At 45.6% G+C, this 24,278-nt stretch overlaps 5 protein-coding genes across 5 annotated transcripts; all 5 read right to left on the bottom strand.

Moving 5' to 3' along the window:
• Positions 1 to 832: 832 nt before the first annotated feature.
• On the bottom strand, positions 833 to 1,689 carry EDB91DRAFT_1249483 (uncharacterized protein; the record flags this gene model as incomplete). The annotated part of the gene is made up of 5 exons (XM_041323095.1): positions 833 to 841; positions 890 to 1,027; positions 1,075 to 1,167; positions 1,219 to 1,405; positions 1,487 to 1,689. 5 exons carry the CDS (start codon positions 1,687 to 1,689, stop codon positions 833 to 835), a joined length of 630 nt encoding a protein of 209 aa, XP_041176283.1.
• A 6,265-nt stretch (positions 1,690 to 7,954) lies between these two features.
• Positions 7,955 to 8,373, bottom strand: EDB91DRAFT_1054797 (RecF/RecN/SMC; the record flags this gene model as incomplete). Its single annotated transcript, XM_041313858.1, has 2 exons — positions 7,955 to 8,122; positions 8,176 to 8,373. Coding segments are annotated over 2 exons (366 nt in total), but the record flags the coding sequence as incomplete, so codon positions are not given.
• A 5,803-nt stretch (positions 8,374 to 14,176) lies between these two features.
• On the bottom strand, positions 14,177 to 14,717 carry EDB91DRAFT_1249478 (uncharacterized protein; the record flags this gene model as incomplete). Its single annotated transcript, XM_041323094.1, has 3 exons — positions 14,177 to 14,230; positions 14,287 to 14,514; positions 14,568 to 14,717. 3 exons carry the CDS (start codon positions 14,715 to 14,717, stop codon positions 14,177 to 14,179), a joined length of 432 nt encoding a protein of 143 aa, XP_041176281.1.
• A 1,933-nt stretch (positions 14,718 to 16,650) lies between these two features.
• Positions 16,651 to 17,024, bottom strand: EDB91DRAFT_1054793 (uncharacterized protein; the record flags this gene model as incomplete). The annotated part of the gene is made up of 2 exons (XM_041313856.1): positions 16,651 to 16,783; positions 16,813 to 17,024. The coding sequence occupies 2 exons, from the start codon at positions 17,022 to 17,024 to the stop codon at positions 16,651 to 16,653; spliced, it is 345 nt and encodes a 114-aa protein (XP_041176280.1).
• A 966-nt stretch (positions 17,025 to 17,990) lies between these two features.
• Positions 17,991 to 18,290, bottom strand: EDB91DRAFT_1054781 (uncharacterized protein; the record flags this gene model as incomplete). Its single annotated transcript, XM_041313852.1, has 1 exon — positions 17,991 to 18,290. A coding segment is annotated over one exon (300 nt), but the record flags the coding sequence as incomplete, so codon positions are not given.
• Between the last annotated feature and the right edge of the window lie 5,988 nt (positions 18,291 to 24,278).

The raw sequence follows: 24,278 nt of genomic DNA, 5'->3' as shown, positions 1-24,278 counted from the left end.
TGATTGGACGGAGCGGAGGATGGAAGGAGTGGAGGTGGTTGGAAAGCAGAGCGGGTATTGATATTGGAGTGGTCGGATCAGGTATATGACAGTGAGTTTGTTTTGATCTAGCGATGTTGACACTCTTTAATATCAATTTACAGGCGTGATTTCAGATATATGATCAGCACAGAAGATGCACTTCATATCCCAACTCTATCATGGTTTATACCCCCGCTGTATCATGAGGCTCATGTGTTTACATTTACAGTTGTACTATATAATTAAGACACCATTTGCATTTCCCCCAGTTTACCGTGTTTTAACTGTTCATGTCTCGTGAAGTTGACGAGCAGGTCTCTGTGGTCAAACAGAGGAGGTTTTGGGAGTGACGCTGGACTAAGCCTTCCAATATGCAGTGCATTGGGTTGACAACAAGCTGCCGCAAGGGATCCCAGTATGGCAAACATCACATCTCCGAGTAGCGCACACCATGAGACTTGAATAGTCTTTCATGTTCAAAGGACGTATCAGCATTCCCTCCACTGCTCAGCAAACTCCTGAAGTGTTTCTTTATCACAAGGTTCCCAAGTTTCAAAGTCCACTCAACCATAGGTAGTCTTGTGGTAGCAATTGCATGCGCTACAGTAGAAGTGACTACCAATCCCAGCCAAAGAGGCAAGATGATGAGCAGCAGAACAACATAGCAAAATTTTGTGAAATTTTGCGTTCATATGAAGGAGGACATTCTTTATGAATGTATTCTACTCAAATGTTATGACCACAAGTATGTCAGTGTAGTACGACAGCAGTGAGAGCATAATGCATTGAGGGTTAACAAAACAGTCATAGATTAGCCCTCCTATAGGGGTATTAGCTGTGATCTCAAAAAAGTGGATGCCAAACAAACTGTCAATCGAGCACTCACAGTCATCTCCTGCTCCTTCTGCATGACATGACGCGACATGTATTTCAGTCGTGTCAGGATGATGTCGTTCACTGGCCATAAGTCGCTATAATTTTCAAGGTCTGGGAACTTGTCGATAGCCTAACATACTATGAGATCCTTGACCCGCACAGGCTGTTTATAGTTACCTTGTTCCATACAACCTCCAACTGAGCAGGGCTTTGCGCAGAAGTGCACTGTGTCATTGTGAGGTCCTTGCTGATAACATCATACATAAATTTCTTGGCGCCTTGTGAGCTTTGAAACAGAGAGCAAGCATGTACATGGCAAACCTTGAACTTTGCATATTCTTTTGGACTCCAATTCAATGCATCGTAGAGGGTGTATCCCCCATGCCCCGGGCGCCCAGGCTCGCCAGGGGGCTTAGGGATGTTCGAGTCTTCTGATAAAGGCGTGATTGAAGTTGAGGAGTCGCTGTCAAAAGAATAATTCGAAGAGCCTTGTGAATCCGAATGTATACTAGGTGTCATTGAACAGGAGTGAGTTCAAATAACCCTATTTGGGTATGGAGAGGGAGAGCAATCAGAAGGCTTGCATGACCACTTTGCTATTTTGAACTCAGGGGCGAGTGTGGGTGGTGTCATCACAAAAGAAACAATGATCTCATCGGCAATGAGTGTAGTCGGGCAGTGGATGCTGCTGAGCAGCTTGAGTTGGTCCATGAGCATTGGGGGGAATAGTGGTGAAGCACCAGACTGCTCCTGGTCATAGAAGGGGGGAACAGTTGTGGGAACATTGCACATTGTAAACAGATAATTGAAATGTACTAGTAAGAGAATGATTTATACTATACTACTAGGTGTTAGGATCTGAGCGAAATTTGAACGTCTGAAGTTCCTGCCATATCAGGTGAAAACAATTATCATTACTTATGTCCAACACAAGCTATGGTAGTGCTACTGTTAGTATTTTGGAATGTTGAACTACAAAAAGATCACTGAGTGGTGACTGATCATGACGTACAATATGCAATACAAAAAGCCTTTTTAATGACAAATAAGGAGATGCTGGCTCTCGAAGTTGATGCGGATTCGTTCATCACAAATTACTGCAGACAAGATGTAGACTATTTGCTTCACCATTGACGAGCAATGCAGACTAACTTGGGTCCGGATCAAATCATTTTTTGACGTCAAATTATGTATGCTGTTGTGTTCAAGACCACTGAACAATAATTACAATTACTGACTTTGTTAGGTACCGTGCCGGCTCAAGAGGCAGAGGGGTTGGGGCTTGGCTTCAGCTCTTGCGCTGCGCCCTTAGCCGAGTACATGCCCCGAATTTGGAGTGGATCCGACATTGTCTGACGATAGGACAAGTGGACCGCTTAGGTCCGCTTTGAGGGTTGGGAAGTAAGAGCTGCTAGCGGCGGACCAACTAGGAGCAGAGCGGAGAAGGCGGGGAACGATGCGGAGGGTGGGTAGAAACCAGGGGGATATTGATAGGAGCGGAGATGGCAGAGGATAATGTAGAGGATAGGAAAAGGGGTGATAGGAGGATATTGATAGGGGTGGGGTAATAAGGGAAAGACTTAGAGCATGGCTCTAAGTTGGAGCGGAGGGTCGGAGGGTTGGAGGCAACAACAAGTTGAGACTTGTGTCCAGAGGAGGCAAGGTCCTACTGAGAATTCCCGCAAGAGGTAACTGCAAGAAGACAAGCAATATTAAGACTAAGGGAAAATATCTAAGTACAGGATATGTTATATACTTCTATGTGAGGCAGTGATCAGGATAACTATGTAGTAAAGCTATGTACCAAGGATATAGTTTGTAAGTACTTTACATAGGCAAAGACATAAGTCGGAGCGGATATCAATATGTACGCGTCGGATCAGCGATTGGGCAGTAATAGGAATTACTGGTGATCCGGAAGTAAGAGTCTATGTACTGAAGGGGAAAGTATATGTCTAAAAAGGGAAAGGGATCCAGTTGAATGGAGATGCTATGGAAGGGGACCGGTTGAGTGGTCGAGTGGAGCGGATACGAATGATGATCGGGCGGAGCGGATGATGAATGGGGCGGAGGGGGTTGGAAAGCGGAGCGGATATTAGGGCGGTCAGGTCAGGTATATGACAGACTTGGAGCAAGCAAAAGACAAAAATGAGAAGATATGGTCTATAAATATGCTGTGAGCAGGTGACTACAGCGCATTGTATCACATTCAACATGTCTTTCTTTGCTAGGTGGATCAGGGCAAAGTCAAACCAGCGCTATAAGCTTCTGACTCATCTGACTGTCTCCAGCGGGTCTGTCCATGCGCTCCCAAGTTCTAATGATGGGCAAGTGCTCACCTGCGGTGGTAAGTATACATCTCACTCCAGAGGGACAATGCTGACACATAACAAGGCACTGAAGGTGTCAAACTTTGGGATATCAATTCTCGTAAAGAACTTGCCTGTTCATCTCATTGTCACGAATCACAAGGAACTGTCAGCTGTGCGGCTTGAACCTTGACTAGGCCAACCACCATGGAGACTCTTTGTCACAGAACTGGGCTGGGCTATGTCGTGTTTTTGTGTTGAAGCGTCATAGATGTAAGCTTAGTTGGGCTTGGTCAAACCTTCCATTGACAGTTCAACAGAAATGATTCCAGGAAATTTGCGCGAGGAGGCTCGGATCAGGTTTTGAGATCACATGTTTATCATGGGATTCGACATCTTCCAAGGCCAACACACAGATCACAGTTGGAATGAGAGACAAGATAGTCCATGTTCTCCTGCTCAATGCCAACTCGCAGCTTCAGTCCATCTTCGCAGTTCAGTTGCAGAGAACTATGACATCTACGTTTTTGGCCTCTATGATGGAAAATTGTAAGGCTCCATTGCAGCATTTTTGCATCATACTAAGCATCAAGTGTTAGTTGTGGTGATTGAGCACCTTATGGTGCGAGTTATTTGTGTTATGATGTTGCTTCCTCTATTGGACTCTTACTTAGCATGTGATGTGAATTCCTTACTTACTTAGGCAGTGTTTACACTTGTTTACATAGACTCGCCCATAGGTAGCAAGTCCTGTGTTGGTTGCTCTTCAGCAACTGACACTGGACTATAGGTATAGTACACTCATTAGTTTACACAACACAATAAGCAACTGACACTGGACTATAGTCCTGTTCACTCTCATTAGCTCACTTGTGGCTTGGTTCACTTGGTTATTCTAACATCAAGCAGCATTAAACTGGAGGGCAAAGACGGTACTGTTGTGATGGAGTTCAGCTGTCAGTCAGTCATGTAAGGCCTTACCCAACTGCACCCGATGAGCGCATTGCTGACATCCATCAAGTGGGCACGCTGCAGTCAGCCTCAAGAGGGGCTTATTTGTCATAGATAACGCGATGGATAGGTTTACAATGTATCATCTTAAAGATGAGGGGGAGGAGCCTGTGTTAGTTGTGGTGATTGAGCACCTTATGGTGCGAGTTATTTGTGTTATGATGTTGCTTCCTCTATTGGATTCTTACTTAGCATGTGATGTGAATTCCTTACTTACTTGGGCAGTGTTTACACTTGTTTACATAGACTCGCCCATAGGTAGCAAGTCCTGTGTTGGTTGCTCTTCAGCAACTGACACTGGACCATAGGTATAGTACACTCATTAGTTTACACAACACAATAGCAACTGACACTGGACTATAGTCCTGTTCACTCTCATTAGCTCACTTGTGGCTTGCTTCACTTGGTTATTCTAACAGGTTATGAGCCCTGCGCTTCGAGGACCTCAAGTCATTCATTCCTCATCCAACTACTGCTCCACTCCTTCCCTAGTATATTCCATCGCGTTCTACGCCCCAGGAAACCCTTATCTTTGTGTCTGAGCACCATTTGGACTGTTGGAACACCCATTGTGTTGCTTTTGAGTAGTTCAACCAAGTGGCTTTGTTGAAATTTTCCATAGCCCCTTTTGGTCATCTACCCCCTGTCCCTCACTCCCACCCCTGTCGCTCCCTGTCCTGAGAGTGAACAGGACTATAGTCCAGTGTCAGTTGCTATTGTGTTGTGTAAACTAATGAGTATACTATACCTATAGTCCAGTGTCAGTTGCTGAAGAGCAACCAACACAGGACTTGCTACCTATGGGGGAGTCTATGTAAACAAGTGTAAACACTGCCTAAGTAAGTAAGGAATTCACATCACATGCTAAGTGAGAGTCCAATAGAGGAAGCAACATCATAACACAAATAACTTGCACCATAAGGTGCTCAATCACCACAACTAACAGTCACTGGATCAAGGGGGAGATGTGGTGCCTCCAGCAGTTCCTGATGTCCCTCCTGTCGTCCCTGTTCCTGATCCAGTCACTCCTCCTCCTGCAGCTCGTCCCAATCCACCTCCTAGACCGCCATCTCCCATAGGCATTGGTGCCAGACTCCCTCGACGCAATAGGCAACCTCCCAGAGACTGGTGGAAGCTCTCTCCAGCTCAGCTGACTGATGTTGTTGATGATGAGACTGAGGATGCTGACTTTGCTCAAGGATTTGAGCTTGCCTTGTCTACCAGCTCTTCCACCGAGCCATTGTCTTATAGGGAGGCATTGACTCGACTTGATGCAGAGCAGTGGAATCAAGCAGCTCTTGAGGAACTCAATGCTCATCGCAGCAATGGGACTTGGAAACTCGTACCTAGACCAGCTGGAATCAAGGTCATTGGCTCCAAGTGGATATTCAAGGTGAAGCGCAATGCTGATGGCTCTATTGAGCGCTACAAGGGCAGACTTGTTGCCAAGGGCTACAACCAGCGTCCTGGCTTTGACTATGTTGAAATATTTGCTCCAACTGTGCGTATGCCCACCATTCGTGTTGTCCTTGCTATGGCTGCCATCCATGACCTCCACCTTCGCTCCATCGACATCTCGCATGCCTACCTCAATGGGGAGATGGACTGTGACGTCTACATGGAACAACCTGAAGGCTTTGCTGAAGGTGATCCAAAGAAGATGGTCTGCCTTCTTCAGAGGAGCATCTTGTTAGAATAACCAAGTGAAGCAAGCCACAAGTGAGCTAATGAGAGTGAACAGGACTATAGTCCAGTGTCAGTTGCTATTGTGTTGTGTAAACTAATGAGTGTACTATACCTATAGTCCAGTGTCAGTTGCTAAAGAGCAACCAACACAGGACTTGCTACCTATGGGCGAGTCTATGTAAACAAGTGTAAACACTGCCTAAGTAAGTAAGGAATTCACATCACATGCTAAGTGAGAGTCCAATAGAGAAAGCAACATAATAAGACAAATAACTCGCACCATAAGGTGCTCAATCACCACAACTAACAAAATACACCCTGTGGTATTTCAACAGAATCTGAAAATACAATCAAACTTTCCTTTCAATGTGTCACAAATATTGATCAACATGGGACTTAGTCGCGATTTTGTTCTGGTTGGCCCCAGCGCTCTTGACTCTCGACCATGACCGCGCACCAGGATCCTTAATGCAAACACAATTGCTGGTGGTGTTACATTGGGAAGCTCTTGTTTATCATGCTAATCCCCCTCACAAGTCACAGATGTGACAACTCAACGACTCATTATCAATGTACGTGACATTTTAGTTGACCAATTTCGGGGCTGATGTTATACTACAATGTCCCGCTCAGCTTGAGGAGTTTATCGACTTCTGAGGTTCAACGTGTTATCATGCGCGAGACAGCCACAGCTCATGTATGTTGTTAACATTTCTCGATGAGTTGTTCTTCTGACTTGAATGCTTTCAGTCCTCTGTGATGTCACCTAGCCTATCCATCAATCATCCACATGTTAGAATAACCAAGTGAACCAAGCCACAAGTGAGCTAATGAGAGTGAACAGGACTATAGTCCAGTGTCAGTTGCTATTGTGTTGTGTAAACTAATGAGTGTACTATACCTATAGTCCAGTGTCAGTTGCTAAAGAGCAACCAACACAGGACTTGCTACTTATGGGCGAGTCTATGTAAACAAGTGTAAACACTGCCTAAGTAAGTAAGGAATTCACATCACATGCTAAGTGAGAGTCCAATAGAGGAAGCAACATCATAACACAAATAACTCGCACCATAAGGTGCTCAATCACCACAACTAACACCACACGCAGCCGCCGCCATGCTCTCGCATCGAGTCTTGTCAACCGGAACTGATCTCGCAAATCGATTGGGTATGTTATGTGGTTGACAATATGCGCATATATTCACTTTATTTCAGTAGGGCTCTCCACTTTATGCCCAGACTTGACACTTCCAGTAAGATGTCTACACGAGTAATGATTTCTGAGGGCTGATGCCCCCATTTTTGTTTTTTCTCCAGCTTAGGCACTCACCATCTTGATCACTCTCATCACAAGCTCTCGAGCCGAAACTTGTGGAGCACAGTACTGGCCAGGCGGGTGTTTCGAATGGATTATATCACTCAAATATGAGTCATACTCTGCTATATAGTATACCCATAATGTCCATACTGTCAATATATTATATTAATGAGCTGCAGCTAGGACGAGCGTGAAAGTAGCCTGCTATCAAACTATATTTTGAATATAGCAGCTGCATCCATCAAGTACTCCAGGAGAAATCTCTGTGAATTCTGGGTATATTCTAGGGGAAAATGTCGCTATAATGATAGCAAAGTCTGTAACTTTTGGCAAATTACCAGACGAGAAAGTCTGGCAGAAAATGTGGTGATATTCTCGTGTATTTTCACACTTTATCCACATTTTACCCTTTTCATAATCTACTGGTTTGTGCTGTGCACTCGATGTTGTCAGATAGGACGTCAATTTGAGTTTGTCAGCTGTTAGAGATGGAGTTGAAGCAATTAAGAAGTATGCAGACTACATGGTAGATATTAATCAAGTATGGCAGGTCAAGAACAGAGGGGCGCTTACTCAGCATAGCAGTCTTTGCCTTGGCTTTTGAAGATATGAATGATCTTGAGAATGTAATGACTTCTAAGCCACTACCATCTCTGTCTGGAGTAAGTACTTGGTTGCAACAACAGACATGGCAAGACTTACTTTTGATCACAATAGAGCTCTGTGAGTTTGATCAAGGTAGACTGCGAGATCCCACGCCCCATCCCTGGAGAAGTGTCTGGACCTTGATGTAGGTGGACAACGCTGAGTTGAGCATGTATTGAGAGGCATTTGATTTGGTCGCTGTGCGAGCGACCATAAGTGAGGAGTTTGGGACGACATCGTATGCGTCAGGTCTAAGCTGAGGGGTCGAGTGAATTAGTTCAGTTCTATTTAATGAACGAAGGAACGTACAGGGTCTATAATCTCGCGAAAATGAACTTCCACGCTGCACTCATCCAAGTCAGGATGTCGTGCAGAGTTCTGGATGTTGATGAGCTCTGAGAGCTCGCCCTGACGCATCTTTGATGCTCGGTAACCAAATGTGAAGAGAAGTGTGTCAATTGCATTCGATTTACCAGAACCGTTGGGGCCCACAATCGACAAAAAGGCTGTCAATGACAAGATTTAATGGAACCTGTTGAGGTCGTCTGCATTATCTTCAGCAGCAGACAAGGGATTTTTGGGGGGTGTAGCAGGTGCAGATTTGGGTGGCCTAGGCGTGACTTCAACATCAGCGACAAGATAAATTGCCTTCTGCTTGCTAGAAGATACTTTTGAGCTGCTGGGAGCAGGGATAGCATCAAACACATCACTAGTGATAGTGATAGGATTGTGTTCGTCATTGTCTGATTCGAACTTGACAGGTTTGCGGGATCTGGGAGCCAGTTTGAGTTTTGCAGGTTTGATATGAGGCTGACATCTTCAAAATGATCTATCACAGTAGGACTGAGGCTTGGACATCATTCGCACCCGTATCCTCGAAATCCACTCACAGAGGATAATTATTAGCCCAGACATGAGGTTTGAAGAGCTGGTGCATATCACGAATGAGTTCAACAGTGCGCAGTTGAAGAAGCCAATTTGTGTGATAGCTGGTGTGATAGCTAGGATGATCACTCTGCGAGAGGGTGCTACAAAGCTTGGGCCAATGACATGTTAGAAAGGTTACTGGGTGACATATTTTGAGAGCATGGAATGATCTTACATAGTACAACAAGTGAAGTCATCCTAGCTAGATGCTGCTGATTGAAATGAATGCAGAGAATTTGAGTGATGACATCAATGAAAATTCATGAAATTCAATGTTCAAGCTTGCAACAAGGCGTGCCTCCCAATCGGTACCTAATGCCTGTACACAGGGAGAATGACCAGTAAAACAGACTTAGCACGGTGTCTACTTATAATTTGATCCCCTTCCTTCTCTCTCTCCATCACCGTCGATACAATGGCAAGTCCAATAACAACCTTCCACCCAACTACTCTGCCCCCTGGACACACATTTGCAAACCAGCATACCCCTACCGAAACTCCCAGTCCCAAAATATTGATGACACTTGCAAGCGCTACTTGACTGCTCTTCAAGGTCTCCAGGATGACAAGGAACAACTCAGCAAGCTGTTCAAACTTTCTTGCTAGTAGATTGCAAAGGTCCCGCTCTACAGGGGAGATTGAATGAGTGGGCTCAAGAAAAATTGGAGGTGAGTTTCGTCCATCACTAATCACACTGCTTGTTTATTGTTGGCGAAGGCAGAACCAGATCTACATCATGCAGGTCTACTGCCACCAGTCCATATTTATTGCTTCATTCTTTTCATCCCTACAATTGCGTGAAATGCAGAATTTATGAACTATTCGCGGGGTACACACAACATTAATTGCTGAGTTGAAAGTTTCAGGTCAATATTGAATATGACCAGTGATATCAATGTGCTTGCATCTAAATAGTCCATCTCATAGGGGGACATCACAGACCACCACCAAGTACATATGCAAAACCCAGAAGGGACATGAACAACAGGGAAGGGTAATTGATCAATAAGGATATCGTGAGCGTGAGTCGAAGATTGGAATGCCAATTAAGATGAAGATGAAGCAATGAATGGCCTCTTCAGAACAGCAAAAATGCATGGGCACTATGAAGCGGTAGGACCAGAAAAGACTGGGGGAGAAGGAACGACACAAATCATAATGTGACTTGGCCATGAAAAAGAGAGAAGATTTGATATGATAACCATGAAATAGATTCAGATTCGCCTGTTTGTTTGTGAGATGATAGTGCAGGCACGATGCAATATCTGTGACAAAAGAGCTTGTTTGTGAAGGTCCAGGAAAACGAGTATATTCAAGAAGGGATCATCGTAAGACGTCATATAATAGTTGAAAATATGATCTTTTGTATATCCTGGTGTGCTGATTACAGCCGCTCTTCGGGCCTGGGTGTCAGTGTACATGAGGGGAAGGGAGAGCCGTATGGTGCGCTGAGGTATCGCGAGGTGGATTCTATGTCAGACAAGTGGTTGCTCTTGACTGTGCTCAAGGGTTTTTCTGCAAGGCCCAGAGCACTGGCGATAGCTCAGGGCTTTTCAACAGCGTCAATATCTTTTGTAATGGGAACTGGCCAATGATGGGATCATCAGGGCCTAGAGTGCATGCAGGCTGCCTCCTGGGTTGGCAGAGGAGCTCGTAGACGAGTCTGACTCGTTTGAGGCAGACAAGAGTCTGTGCATGATCTCGCTGTCCACAGCGAGATGGATTGAGATCTGTAGGGAAAAGAGCATGGGTGGGTTAGCTTGATTGTGCAGCAAAAAACATACGGGGATTGAGGACAGACGGGACGGGACATTGAGTGGTTGTGGTTCTGGGGGTTTGCGGCGTGCGGTGCCACCGTGATCGAAGCAAGAAAGATGTTTCGAGATGAAACAGCTTTTACCAAGGGACACGCCCGCATGCGGATGGTGTTGTTTTCGAGAGAAGCCTACCTCAGATGCACAAGTAAAGACACCCAATGCCACCTTCACGTAGGGATGGACTGTTAGTTGTGGTGATTGAGCACCTTATGGTGCGAGTTATTTGCGTTATGATGTTGCTTCCTCTGTTGGACTCCCACTTAGCATGTGATGTGAATTCCTTACTTACTTAGGCAGTGTTTACACTTGTTTACATAGACTCCCCCATAGGTAGCAAGTCCTGTGTTGGTTGCTCTTCAGCAACTGACACTGGACTATAGGTATAGTACACTCATTAGTTTACACAACACAATAGCAACTGACACTGGACTATAGTCCTGTTCACTCTCATTAGCTCACTTGTGGCTTGGTTCACTTGGTTATTCTAACATTCAATGGTGTAAGAAGGGTGGAGAACATGTCAATGGTATCAGAAACAGATTGTAGGTTGCCGGCCTCTGAAGAAGTATTTTGGACCATTGTTGGCACCTGGCCGATGCCTGCGAGAACCTTGGTAGCATTGGTGATGCTTTCGTTCACAAACTTTGGGTCAAGATGTTCGGCCTTATTGTAAACGTTAACATATCATTGAAAGAGATGAATAGAAACATGATGCACTACATTTGTCAAACTTACTTCTACAATCCCTGAATTGGAAGACTGCTTGGGATTCAGTTCAGGTGTCAGAGAGGTGAAATCCTGCATAAGTGATGAGTAGCAATCTTGTCACACGCCATGGGTACACTCAGAGTAAAGATTGCACATACCTTGGTTAAATGAATGGGTTGGATGTCCTGTGAGCTGGAACTTGCAGCTGTGGGTCCAGGGTTGAGAGACTGTCAAGCACTTTGACCGAAGCGCTTGGTCACCTTGCCACGGCTGCAGCATAGGTGGGCAGAATCTCTAAATTTCTTGAACGAGATCTAGACGAGTTGGCCGGGCCACGATAATACTGCCACAGGGGAATGGTCTGTCTATTCATTATTGGGTCCTCATCGTCTTGGGAAGTCATCGTTCATTGGATGAAAATAAGTTGCCAGCAGGTGACTACTAAAAGTAAGTCAGGTGCCACTAGTGCTGCCGCAGTCCGGTCCAGAACCACGGCCCATCAGCACAAGTGCCCAAGGTTCGGAGCATCTCCCGCAGCCTCGTGGATGCCTTACGAGGCACAAATACCATTTGTTCATCATCATCCATCTCCATCTCATGTATTTATCTACTTGTTCTTAAGTCTAGATGGGTGACTCTGCTAAATGAGGAATCACAGAACCTTTTCGTTATGGATGGATGGGCTTTACCCTAAATGAAGTCCATTCAAGGCAGACTCGCATGTGCTCCTGAGTTAGTAGGGAACTAACCAAGCGAACTAACCAAGGTATAGGTACATCCATACACAAAGATGGTGCTGGGTGTACTTTCTGCTGCATCAGAGATCATGAGTTATTGTGAGTCGTGATCTATCGTGCTTCACACATTTCTCAAATTGCTCCCTTGATTATAGTAGGGAAAACACTAGGGAAACACTTGGCTTCAGCAAATGAGGACGAGATGGCCAACAACATAGTCTTTCATCATCATCTTGCATTGTTCTGTGGCCCGGAACAGGGTGATCGATTCCTCTGCAGAACTCCAGTACTGTATTGAGCTTGCCCTCAATCGCATGGTAGATGGCCCTCAGAGCACCATCACTGTGGCAGAGTGTCTGGAACACTTGCAAAACCTCTGTCGTGCATGGACCTTGTTTGAGTGGAAAAGGAGGTTTGGGCGCCCATGCCTGGTGTCTGCCAGGCATATGAACTTGTAGGAGGCGTATTTGCAATGACATCCTCTTCTGGAGGCATTTACAACTGTTCCGGTTCATGAAAATTGTAGGAGGCGTATTTGCAACGACATCCTCTTCTGGAGGCATTTACAACTGTTCCAGTTCATGAAAATTCACATCCTCCTGTTTACCACCCTCATCAGATCCTGGACACACAAGAGTTGTCCTCATGAGTCACATCAACATCAGCCCAGTGAGACTTTTCTTGAGCTTGTCCGTGACACAGAGTCTGCTATAATCAGGACTCCACAACCCATGCAGTCAGCCACCATGACTCAGAAGGGGTAGATGCACCTCGCCTCCATGCTAGAGAGGCCGTTTCTGGATTAAAACCTGTTTTCGGACCAGTGCAAGCAGCGGTATGAGATGTCAATGGTGCAGGAGACCCAATTGCCACGGTTGACAACATCACCCCATTGCTCAGAACACTTTCCAAGTTCAATTCCCTTGTTGGTACGATAGCAGAGGTATGGAATTTCATCAGGCAGTAATGGCATCACTTATGGTACAACACAGATCCACCCTTACACCAAGGCAGCATGGGGTATCTTGTCAGTGGTATTGAAGGTACCCATCCAGTGTACTCGACATTTCCATCAACCTGGAAGAAGGTTGGTGATCCCTGGAAGGGCCATACTAAGAGGATCACCGCCATTGCCATCAATCCCGCTGGTACGCTTGTCACTTCCGCATCTCAAGATGTCTCTGGCAGCTCTCAGAACGACAAACTACTTCAAGCACTTGTCTGGCTGAGATGCCTCACTTTCTCTATGGACGGCAATAGCATCCTCAGCGGAGACAACAATAAGATCTCAGAGTGGGAAGTATGCAAGGGCTTTCATTCAAACGTGAGTTTCCATCCTCCACTTGTGTCACACAATTTGAACATGCTTCATGCAGATCCTCACTACTATCATGGCAGCCCGTTATTCATGCATAACTGGGGACTTGTCGACTGCTGAACAGCTACTCACACAGGAGATCGATGCCGACACCAATAACTAATCACTCATTTGTTATGGCGCAAAAACAAGACTGGGCCTGTGCCCTTGAGGATGCAATCAAGGTGAATCATACCAACCAATTATGGTCCTCTTACAAAAGGCTAACTTTCACATGACGAAGCTGCTGACCACTTCACTGCCGCTATCAACTCCAGTGCTTTCCCATCAACAATCATCCACGACGTATACCAGGACTTGATCTCTTTCATAACTGAGTGCTTTATCCAGCTCTTCGGCTGGGATCTTGAGTCTTTCTGGCTCACTCCATTGATGAAACTGAGAAGGCCATCTGCCTCAATTGGTCCAACAGCAAGTTTTCAGTGATGTCACTGACACCATCATACTCACCTGCATTTCACTCAGACAGTAAGGAACAATGTAGCACACTCACTGCTCATGATGACCGTATTCTTGGCACATGTACTCCCTTTCTCAACCTTTCTGCTACTGACCTAAGTATGCAGGCGGAGATTCTGGGACAAGATAAAGATGGTTATGATGCCGAACCTGATTTCGTTCGGGGAATGCATGATGTGGGTGCATCAGCATATCCTTCATTTCTCTCTCACACCATCATTCATTACAGCATCCTTAAATTTCCAGACCACGACCTCAGCAGTGCCTGGGGCGCTTCAAGAAACTCAGGCTTGCAATGACAAGGAGTCCTCATCCAGTTCCTCCACCTGCAGCTGTACCTGCACCCACACAAGCATGTATGCATGTTTGATTTGCACATGCGCAGTGCTTTCACAGCAGCAGGACTGTACTCAGCACCATTGGCAAGAATATACCTGAAAATGGTCTGAATAGTGCGGCTGTTGTCTTCGTGGTTGTGGCTCTTATTATAGCGGAATCGAATGAACTGTTCATTTGTAGCACTATCGACCGGCCATTCTTCACCCTCCTTCAGCCACCAAGGCATTTCCGGCATCAGCTTTACAGTGCCGAGAAGGTGCGAAAATGCATGTCGTATGATTGACTATAGTTGAAATGGTAAATGATAATAATAATGTCAGCGTCCACATTACTCACCAGCAATCCAGCATCACTTTTTGCTTCAAGGCTTGCCTCCATTTGTGCTTCATCATCATCCTCTCCATCGCCATCTTCCAAGTAATCCTTATCATCATCTTCATCCGTCAGCAATGCTTCCACCAGCTTTGCCTCGAAATATTCCTGCATGTGCGCGATTTGTTCATCTTATAATTGTTGTGTGGTGTGGAGAGCGAGGTTCAGCTGGTGAGTGACAACTGGCATGCTACTCAACCTCTGGAGCTTCTCCACACCAATGTCCACAAAGTCCCTTACCCCAGCTTCTCTGGCTATCGCTATTGGGTCACATTTATTGATGACTTCTCTCGATTTCACTTTGTGCTCCCTATTAAAGCTAAGTCTGATGTCTTTGAGGCCTTCAAGACATTCAAGGCCTATGCTGAGAACCAGTCAGAGCGAAAGCTAAAGATCCTCAGAGATGACAAGGGAGGGGAGTACATGAGCAATGCCTTCATTGAATTCCCCACCCAGTGTGGCATTGAGAAGTAGCACACCATTTGTGCTAGACCACAGCAGAATGGGGTTGCTGAGAGAGCTAACAGAGTCCTCTCTGAGTGACTCACTGCAATGCTGGACGAGTCTGGGCTTCCCAAGGCCTTCCTGGGCAAGTGCCTTGCTGCTCTTATGGGAAAGGTTTTAACTGGATGCAGAGAATTCATTCAAGGACAAGATGAATGTAGTAACTGTTAGTTGTGGTGATTGAGCACCTTATGGTGCGAGATCTGTCTTATGATGTTGCTTCCTCTATTGGACTCTTACTTAGCATGTGATGTGAATTCCTTACTTACTTAGGCAGTGTTTACACTTGTTTACATAGACTCGCCCATAGGTAGCAAGTCCTGTGTTGGTTGCTCTTTAGCAACTGACACTGGACTATAGTCCTGTTCACTCTCATTAGCTCACTTGTGGCTTGGTTCACTTGGTTATTCTAACAGTAACTTAGGTGTATGATTATCTCCTACAGGTCTAGCCTGTCACTATCTAAGGTCTTACTACTTGTCCCTTGGAATCTGGCCAGCACTGGTACTATGAGCCTGGCCGGACAGTATCTATGGCCCTCCTGTGTCTCTTATGGAATCTGGCCAGCACTGGTCCTACAGCTCTGCACTTGGAGCCTATGACCTTGATTCTAGCTGGCCTAGGGACAAGTTTCCAAGTCCCATTGCTGCAATGAGCATTGAGTTCCTCAAGAGCTGCTTGGTTCCACTGCTCCGCATCAACTCAAGTCAATGCCTCCCTGTAAGACAATGGCTCGGTGGGAGAGCTGGTAGACAAGGCAAGCTCAAATCCTTGAGCAAAGTCAGCATCCTCTGTCTCATCATCAACAACATCAGTTAGCTGAGCTGGAGACAGCTTCCACCAGTCTCTGGGAGGTTGCATATTGCGTTGAGGGAGTCTGGCACCAATGCCTATGGGAGATGGTGGCCTAAGAGGTGGATTGGGACGAGCTGCAGGTGGAGGAGTGACTGGATCAGAAATAGGGACGACAGCAGGGACATCAGGAACTGCTGGAGGGACCACATCTCCCCCTGATCCAGTGACTCATCAGAACCGGACTCATCATAGTCAGAGTCAGAATCAGAGTCAGAGTCATTTGAGTGAGGAGGATAGTAATAGGAGGGCGTTGTTGGGGGTTCAGAGGTAGTCTTCGACTGTCTGGGAGGCTGGGGAGCAGTGACAGGAGGTGCTGGAGCGATGGGAGCTGGAATGGATGAACTGGATGGGTGCTTGGACAGAGGGAAGTATCTTTCATCAAAGTCAGCCCTTTCACAGATGATGGTCTTCTTGGAGGTGGGATTGTAGAACTTCCAGCCCTTGTAGCCAGCAGGGTAGCCAATGAAGACGCACTTTTCCATATGAGGCCCAAGTCCATCTCTCTTGTCCCTCTGGATGTGCACATAGGCAGTACATCCCCAAACTTGAAGATGAGAGATGTCAGGCTTATCACCATGCCACAGCTCATAGGGTGTAGCACTGTCTACAGCTTCAGTAGGGCATCTGTTCCAGACATGGATCAGAGCATCTGCCTTTGTGCATAAGCTTGATGGCCAAGCTTTATGGCTTATTGATATCTTCTATCCCATTCATCCTTCTTTTGTCTAAACCAGCTAACTGTCCAGCCCATCTCATGTTGGACCAAACTCAACTCCTCCTCCCACCTTTGCCACCTAGCCTTAGCTTGTAACCAATTTACCCTATAGACTGATACTTGTTGTGAGAATACATATGAAATATTAAGTACCACTTACATTCATCCATCCATCTGTCTTCATGAGTATCACTAACATTGTTGAACCTCCAAAACCAAGCCAGCCTGTCTGATCCCTGTCCATATCTGTTCTCCTCAGTCACTTTCTTGTCCACAGTGAGCTGGCTGGGCTGAATTTCTTGATAAACGTCCTTGAGAGTTGCTTCATCCACTCCCAGTCTCCACATTGCATCCCTTGGTAAATGATTGCTTTATGACCAAGAGCCTGCCTTAACCTTTCTAAGCAATCATTTGCTTGACCCTGCTGTAACTGAAGTTCTTCAGCCTGTAGAGCACCAAAGCCAAGAGCTAGAGCATTGTGGTGAGGCATCAATGACGGCATCCAAATACCCATCACTTCTGCAGGAACTTCCTCACCGATCTCTTCTGAAGCAAATTCAACATCTGCAGCTTCTTGCCCTAGCTCCTCCATATCTGCCGAGCAAAATCTAATGTCATCTACGGGCACTGTGCCTGAGTTTACTTCAATGCCCTGGGTCATGGCATCAGTTTTTTCATGATATTTTGAGATCTGTGCAGCCAATTTTTGTCATTTCTCAGCAACCGCAGCTTTTTGAGTAACAGATGCATCTCTTGGAAGCTGCTGATTGTCTACTCTCAATGCATCCCTAGGGCTGAATTAAAACACACTGTGCATCCTCCAAATTGATACCATCAATAAGCCAAGACACTGATCTGGATTTGCCAGTATTGGCATATTTTGTTTCAGTTAATTTAAGCCATACTTCCGCCATTGTTGGGGCTTCCAATCCCCATCAGAATGTACAGCATGTGGAAGTGTGTAGAAGCTTTGGAACACTCACCTTTATCTGTTTTTAGATGCTACATGTCAAGATGCTCTCCCCACAGCTCCATTGCCTGTTTCTGGTCACTTTCCCACAAGCTGACTTTGTTGATGTCCAGAGATTGTGTAAGCTCTGCAAAGGGATCTTGGTGTCATCAATGCCCTTATTTGCACATTTGTACTTTCATAACAGGGTCTTAACTGACAATATTTAATTAAAGTCTTATTGATTTCAAATATGGGACTGGCCAGGACCTGATTCCACATCATGGCCAAATCCAAACCATTTTCGGTTCTTCAAGTCCCACCACAGGCGAGATACTCTCATAAGTTCACAATATTGATCCTATCAATGTATACATAGGTATTCAGAGAAATCTACTGGATCAAGTGCACTCAAACTCACCGGGACTGTATCTGGAAAAGCATTATTAGTTAGCCTTGTGAGTTTCTCAAAGAAGCTCCTTGCCAAAGTCTTGCATTCCAAGGCATCAATGAGAAAATGATCTAGTACCTCAAAGGTGCAAGTGGTCTTGGGCCGGGTGGAGCTTGCAGGAAATAGTCCTGCTCTAAGGAGCTGTAAGTGCTGTTGAGAATTGGATCCCAGGGAATGACACCATGCTATGTTATGCATGAACACCCCAGACGATGTACAATAGCAATAGGAGTGGTATCATGAGGCAAGGCTTTGATTTCACTGTCACAAAGTTGTGAAGCTCCATACCAAGGGCAACCATACAAAACCCTGGTCTGCACGTGTGACATCCTTGAAGCACTTGCCAACCCATGATCAGATTTTGTGAAATGGTAATGACCTATTGAGACTTGATCAGGCAAGGGCGACACCAGGAAAAGGTAATGGGCCTTCAGCACTTTGGTGAGTCTTGCCGATGCCTGCACAGACAAATTGTTCTAATTCCAGGATGATGTCTAGATACAGATCTCAGTAAGGGATATATTCTGCTATGAAGTCATTTTGAGTCTATATCATGTAGTGTGAGAAGAGAGTTATCTATAGGCTAGAAACTGTGAGTTGTACCTTGGTTTTTCTTGTATGCTGAGCAGCCTCCCCTTCCAGAACAAAGTCACTGAATGTTTCTTGATATACATTATATGTCTCAATGTCTGGGAATTCCACTGCAACATCTTTTGCCTGTTTCCTTGGGCTGGAGGAGGAACACCCCCCTGATATTTCATACAGTGGATCAGCATGAGATTCAAGCCACAAGGGCTTTCCCCTCTTTCCTGTTGTAGGTTTGTAGGCAATATAGTCCACATTCAGGTCTTTTCATTGTGATAAACTACCTCTGTCTTTGAAAGAATATAAAACAGCCGTGAGACGGGTTTTTTTCCAGCCAGACATAATGCTTAGACCAAGGAAGGAGAATGAGGACGCTGAAGTAAAGCAAGTGATGCAATTGAAAAATTAACTTCATCAAATCCAGCCATATCTCCTCTTGATAGATTAATTAATTCTACTTACTGTCTAGCCACTACCCCTCCAACTCCATCGATTTTTCGCACCTTCTTCCTACCAACAGCTTTTAGGCCTCTACCAGCCCCCACTCGCTTGAGAAAATCCTGCCCAATTGGAAAGCTTGGCCTTGGAATGCCCTGCTTATCATGGACTTTATCCTTGACAAAGTGGGCAATCACAATCCTTTCACCATCTCCTCAACCTGGAACTCGATGCTCCAGCACCTTGCCCGCAATATATACCATAGTCCCAGGGGGATAACCTAGTTGGGCGCCCAGGTCTGGCAGATCTAGTATGGCCTGGTTGGCTTGCCCAAGGCTAACCAGAAGGTCATAGAATGATGGCAATGCTCCTGGATCTTGATGGTGGGGTGTCTCTCAGTTGACAATTACCTCAATTCCAGAAAACACAGAGGGCCAGACAACTGGTTTTGAGGTACAAACCATATTCTTCAGCATAGACACCGATTCAATGCCGGCAAGATGCTGATCTGGTGCAATAATACTAGTAATAGCCGACCAGAGTTATACGGCGACAGTCATTTCAGACAACCAACACTGAATGACAGGTGATGAAAGGGTGGTTGATTGGTACAAATGATCTTGAAGGTGCTAGCTCTATTAAGTTAGTTTGTACTTACACAAGCATAGGAAGACAAACTTACCTCTTGACACTGCATGAACCCTCCTGGGCATAAAGTCACCTGTCCTGCTCCGAACCCTCCCGCCCCCTGGAGGTATGACAAAACCTTGCAAATGCCAAGGACTTTTGTCCTCTTCAGTTGCCTTGGCCAAAGACTGGTCTAAGGCAGGTCTGAGCAACTTGATGGAGCTATTGACATGTTCCTAAATATAAGCAGTTACAAGGTCTTTGATTGCATTTCTGAAAGTTGCAATACCATTTGATCAGGTACCAAGATTTCTGGCAAATATTAAGTGAGTATCTTTCCATGCTTGTCAATAAACATGGTCAGTGTTAAGACCATGCTCAGGGGTAAAGCGGAGTCTGAGGAGCTTGGCTTCAGCTCGTACACTGCGCCCCTTACCCGAGTACGTGCCCCTAATTTTGGAATGTAGTCCAACACGAGTTCTAGGAGTTCCGACAGGACGTCGGAACGGGGGTCCTCTGAAGGAGGACTGACGGACTACTAGGTGAGTGTGGGAAAGTCGGGCAGGGGTTGTTCCACCCGACAGGAGGGAGGTGGGAGACTACTGTGGTCAGAACCAACAGTAGAAGTGGAGTGGAAGGGACTGCTTGGACGAAGTCCGAAGCAGAGTGGAACAGAGGGGACGGATGCGAGAGTGTGGTGTTTAGTTCCAACACATGGGAAGTTGGACGAGTGGAGGAATGGAGGGGTGGAAGAGCGGAGGGACGGGGGGACGGAGGAACAGAGGAATGACAGAACAGCGGAACAGCAGAACAGCGGAACAGGCGGAACGGAGGAGCAGAGGATCGGAGGACAGCCAACTTAGGGAGTCAATCCCCTAGGCCAGCAAACAAGAGTTGACTAGGATCAGGCCCAAGTCAGAGAACAGAAGAGCAGGGCTTATAAAAGGTAATATTCAGACCAAGTCTCTACAGACAAATGTACATATGTTTATATACTTTAAGTGATGAGCATAGCATAGCACATGGCTATGTGCTGAGTGTACAGGATTACAATAGGATGACTGAGACATACGAGAATAAGGCTCGGGGAACAGTATGTACGCGACAGATCAACATCGCTAGGGTATAGGGATTACTGGTGATCCGAAAAGCGGAACTATGATACTAAATGGGGATAGGACCAGTTGAGTGGTTCCTAGTCTAGGAGTGGACTGGTGAGGTGGTCGGAAGGACTAATAGTTGGGTGGGACAAGATGAGTGGAACCGAGTAGGTCGGAAAAGTGGAGGGAGTAGGAGTCAGATCTGGTGGACCGATATGGTGGAGGAGTGGAACCCCAGATTGGGTCGGATGGAAGGGGTATAATGTTGGAGGACATAGGTGTAGTGTTGGAAGAGTGGAATAGGGTTGGGCGGAGGTAGCAGGGCTAATCCTGCTGAGATGCACTTCGTGCATTGTCGGAGAAGGAGGAATGGAGTGGACGGGGAAACAGGGGGTTGGACCAGGGGTGGGGATGTTCACAGGTGGTATTGGAGGTGCTTGGATCCGGTATATGACAGTCGGCTCTGAGATGTGGCCAAAAGAAGGAGTCTTGAAATATTTTGCAAGTTTCTGTCTTTGTTGGCTGTCAGCATTCAGTGTGTTTGGTGACACCTTAGCATGTTCTGCAAACAGTCAACATCCCGATCAGCCTGTACTGGGGTCAAACAATCACAAACAGACCCTGGTTAAATTCAAATAAATGCTTACAACTATTAATGGCAGAATAAGCTATGCTGACCGCAGCCCTGGAGAGTTCAATCTCGGCAATGGTGGTTGTCTTGACATCATGACCAGAACTGGAAAGTTGAACATTCTGCCACTTGTTCCACAGTCTCATCCTTAAGTTTTCGTTCAGCCTGACCAAACCATAACTTAGAACTGGCTTACTTCGCTTTTTGTAGTAATTTGTCATTGATCTTAGTATGTGAGAATAATTCAAATGGTGATGAATTTTGGAGTAGTTCATCTACTTGGCTAGGGTAGAAACTTGAATCTTATGTTACTGGACTCAGTTGGTTCCACGCTAGATACTCGCAAGGGGTGCCGGTCTAGTGCAATGGTCGTCTTTTGGTATGGCTGCCTAGACAGAGAGTCTAAGGCAGAATGAGAAGTAGATTGATAGAAGTGATGAGGCTTGCTATCTAGCTATTGTGCTATCCCTCGGTCTTGAGGCTTTAGGAGTGATACTGAGTAGATTCAAGTTAAGGACTACTACAGTGGTTGGGATCCTTTATATACAAAAAGTAGATGTACTGGTTGAATGGTAAGGGTCAAGGGTAATACCGACAATGCGGTAAGGGCATAGGGTATGAGTCAGAGATAACGGGTAAACCATATAAGTGGTGCGAGAATGATAAGCCAGTACAGATAAGCCGAGAGAACGGTTAGATGGAAGTTGCTTTGGCAACGGATAGCATTGGTAATTGATAGGAGTAAAAGAATAAGTGGGACCGAGAAGCTTATGTAAAGTCCCTGTAACAAGAGAGGCTTTTTGACAGGTTTGTCACAGAAGAAGAATAGAAGATTGATGGCACCAGGTGGAGACGGAAAAAAATTCCAGTAGTTTGGATCTAGACTATATGGGGATAATACCAAATTGAGATAATAGAGGTAATGTATGTAATGGCTTCTCCAGCAGTTTCGCCAAGGTTAGACGGGTTTGAGGGTAGGCTGTTAACCTCATGATAATTGGAACTGGTAGGATGATGGTTCATAGGAGACTATTGACAGTGGTATCTAGTAGAAGAATAGTATAGCCTGCTTTGGTGTGTGGCGAGCGGATGTGTGAGGTGGTGTAGGCAATGACTTCTTGAGCAGCTTTGCCAAGTGTAGACGACCAAGTTTGCCTACATCACCACTTGGTTTAGATTCTCATTGTGAGTGCCTGACTCAACCTCACCAAAAGTCCAAACTATTCTTGTACTGGATCTTATGGTGAAGTTAAGTGTGAGCAGATGTGTGAGGTGATATAGGCCATGGCTTCTGTAGGGAAAACAGACTCCTCAAGTTTTCACTGCCATAAATGTACTTCAATTGATCACAGTGAAATCCTGTAGGGAAGACAGATTTCTCAAGTTTTCACCACCATAAACATACTTCAATTGATCATTTGGCAGGGAAAACTTGAGCAGTCTGTTTCCCAGGATTTCATTGATGGACAGCAGACAAGGCTTATATCACCTCACACATCCGCTCCAACTAACTGGATCTTATGGTGAGGTTAAGTGCAAGCAGATGTGTGAGGTGATATAGGCCATGGCTTCTTGAGCAGCTTTGCCAAGCAGCTTAGACAGATTTGAGGGTGATGTAGGCAAACTTGGCCGTCTACACTTGGTGAAGCTGCTCAAGAAGCCATTGCCTACACCACCTCACACATCTGCTCGCCACACAAGGCTATACTATTCTTGTACTGGATACTCTGACATTCTGACTTGGCATGGACACTACTCAGAATTTGCTCGGTCACGTGACTGATTTACTTGGGTGAGGAGCAGTGGTCAGTCACGTGACTTATTTATAGGGGCGAGAAGGGGTGCTGAGCCTTTCTTTTTGGGAGGTGTTTATTAAGTTGGGGTATTACATTATAAGGTAAATATAGTAAAGTAAATAAGTAAGACTAAACTGACAAAGAGTAAACTAGCTAACACAAGGCTGTGGCAGGGGGCCCTCTCCACCTTGGTCTTGTACTGCAAACTACTACAAGAAAGAATTGGAAAATAAATAAAAATGCAGTGGGAACCATCTGTGGACACTGGGTCAGCACCTATGGTATGAATATGTGTCAAAATTACCTTGTTATGAATTTACAAAGATGAAAAAAAATTCTACAAACTTGGGTCAGCGTTGGTTCCTAGAATAATACTGAAATTACCTGAGTTATCAGGACACCCAAGTGTGGGAGAGGAGGGAATCTAGGCGCACTAGATCTCCCTGCCGCAAAGTTTTGAAGGACGGTGGTTAGGCGCACTGGTGTGGGCACTATACCACCCTCCAAGCCCCCATTACCCCAAGTATTGGAGGAGGGTGGTTAGGCGCACCGACGTGGGCACTATACCACCCTCTGCTTGACCTCTCTGCCCCAAAATGTTGAAGGAGGGTGGTTAGGCACACCAGCATGGGAACTATACCACCCTCCAATCTGCTGGAGCAGCCAGATATTGTGAAAGGAACACCTAGAAAGTCTTAGGTGAGTTCAAGAACGGTAAAGATAATACTCACATTATTGAAGGAGGGTGGTTAGGCACACCAGCGTGGGCACTATACCACCCTCCAATCCACCGCAGCAGCCAAATATTGTGAAAGGAATACCTAAAAAGTCCTAGGTGAGTTCAAGAATGGTAAAGATAGTACTCACCTTATGAAATAAAACATAGGACAGAACAAAAGATAGTGTTGAGTAAGGAATTGAAATAGAGAAGAAATATACCTTAATTAAATAGACAAAACTCAGTGACCATTAACCACTTACACAGCTGCAGCCTGTGTAAGTGGCTAATGGGATGAGCCGGTGA

Source organism: Suillus paluster, assembly GCF_016628075.1.
Source record: "Suillus paluster strain FC165 chromosome Unknown EDB91scaffold_33, whole genome shotgun sequence".
NCBI classification, from domain to species: Eukaryota; Fungi; Basidiomycota; class Agaricomycetes; order Boletales; family Suillaceae; genus Suillus; species Suillus paluster.
The sequence above is the reverse complement of the archived record's forward strand: the minus strand, read 5'-3'. Positions and strand labels throughout refer to the sequence as shown.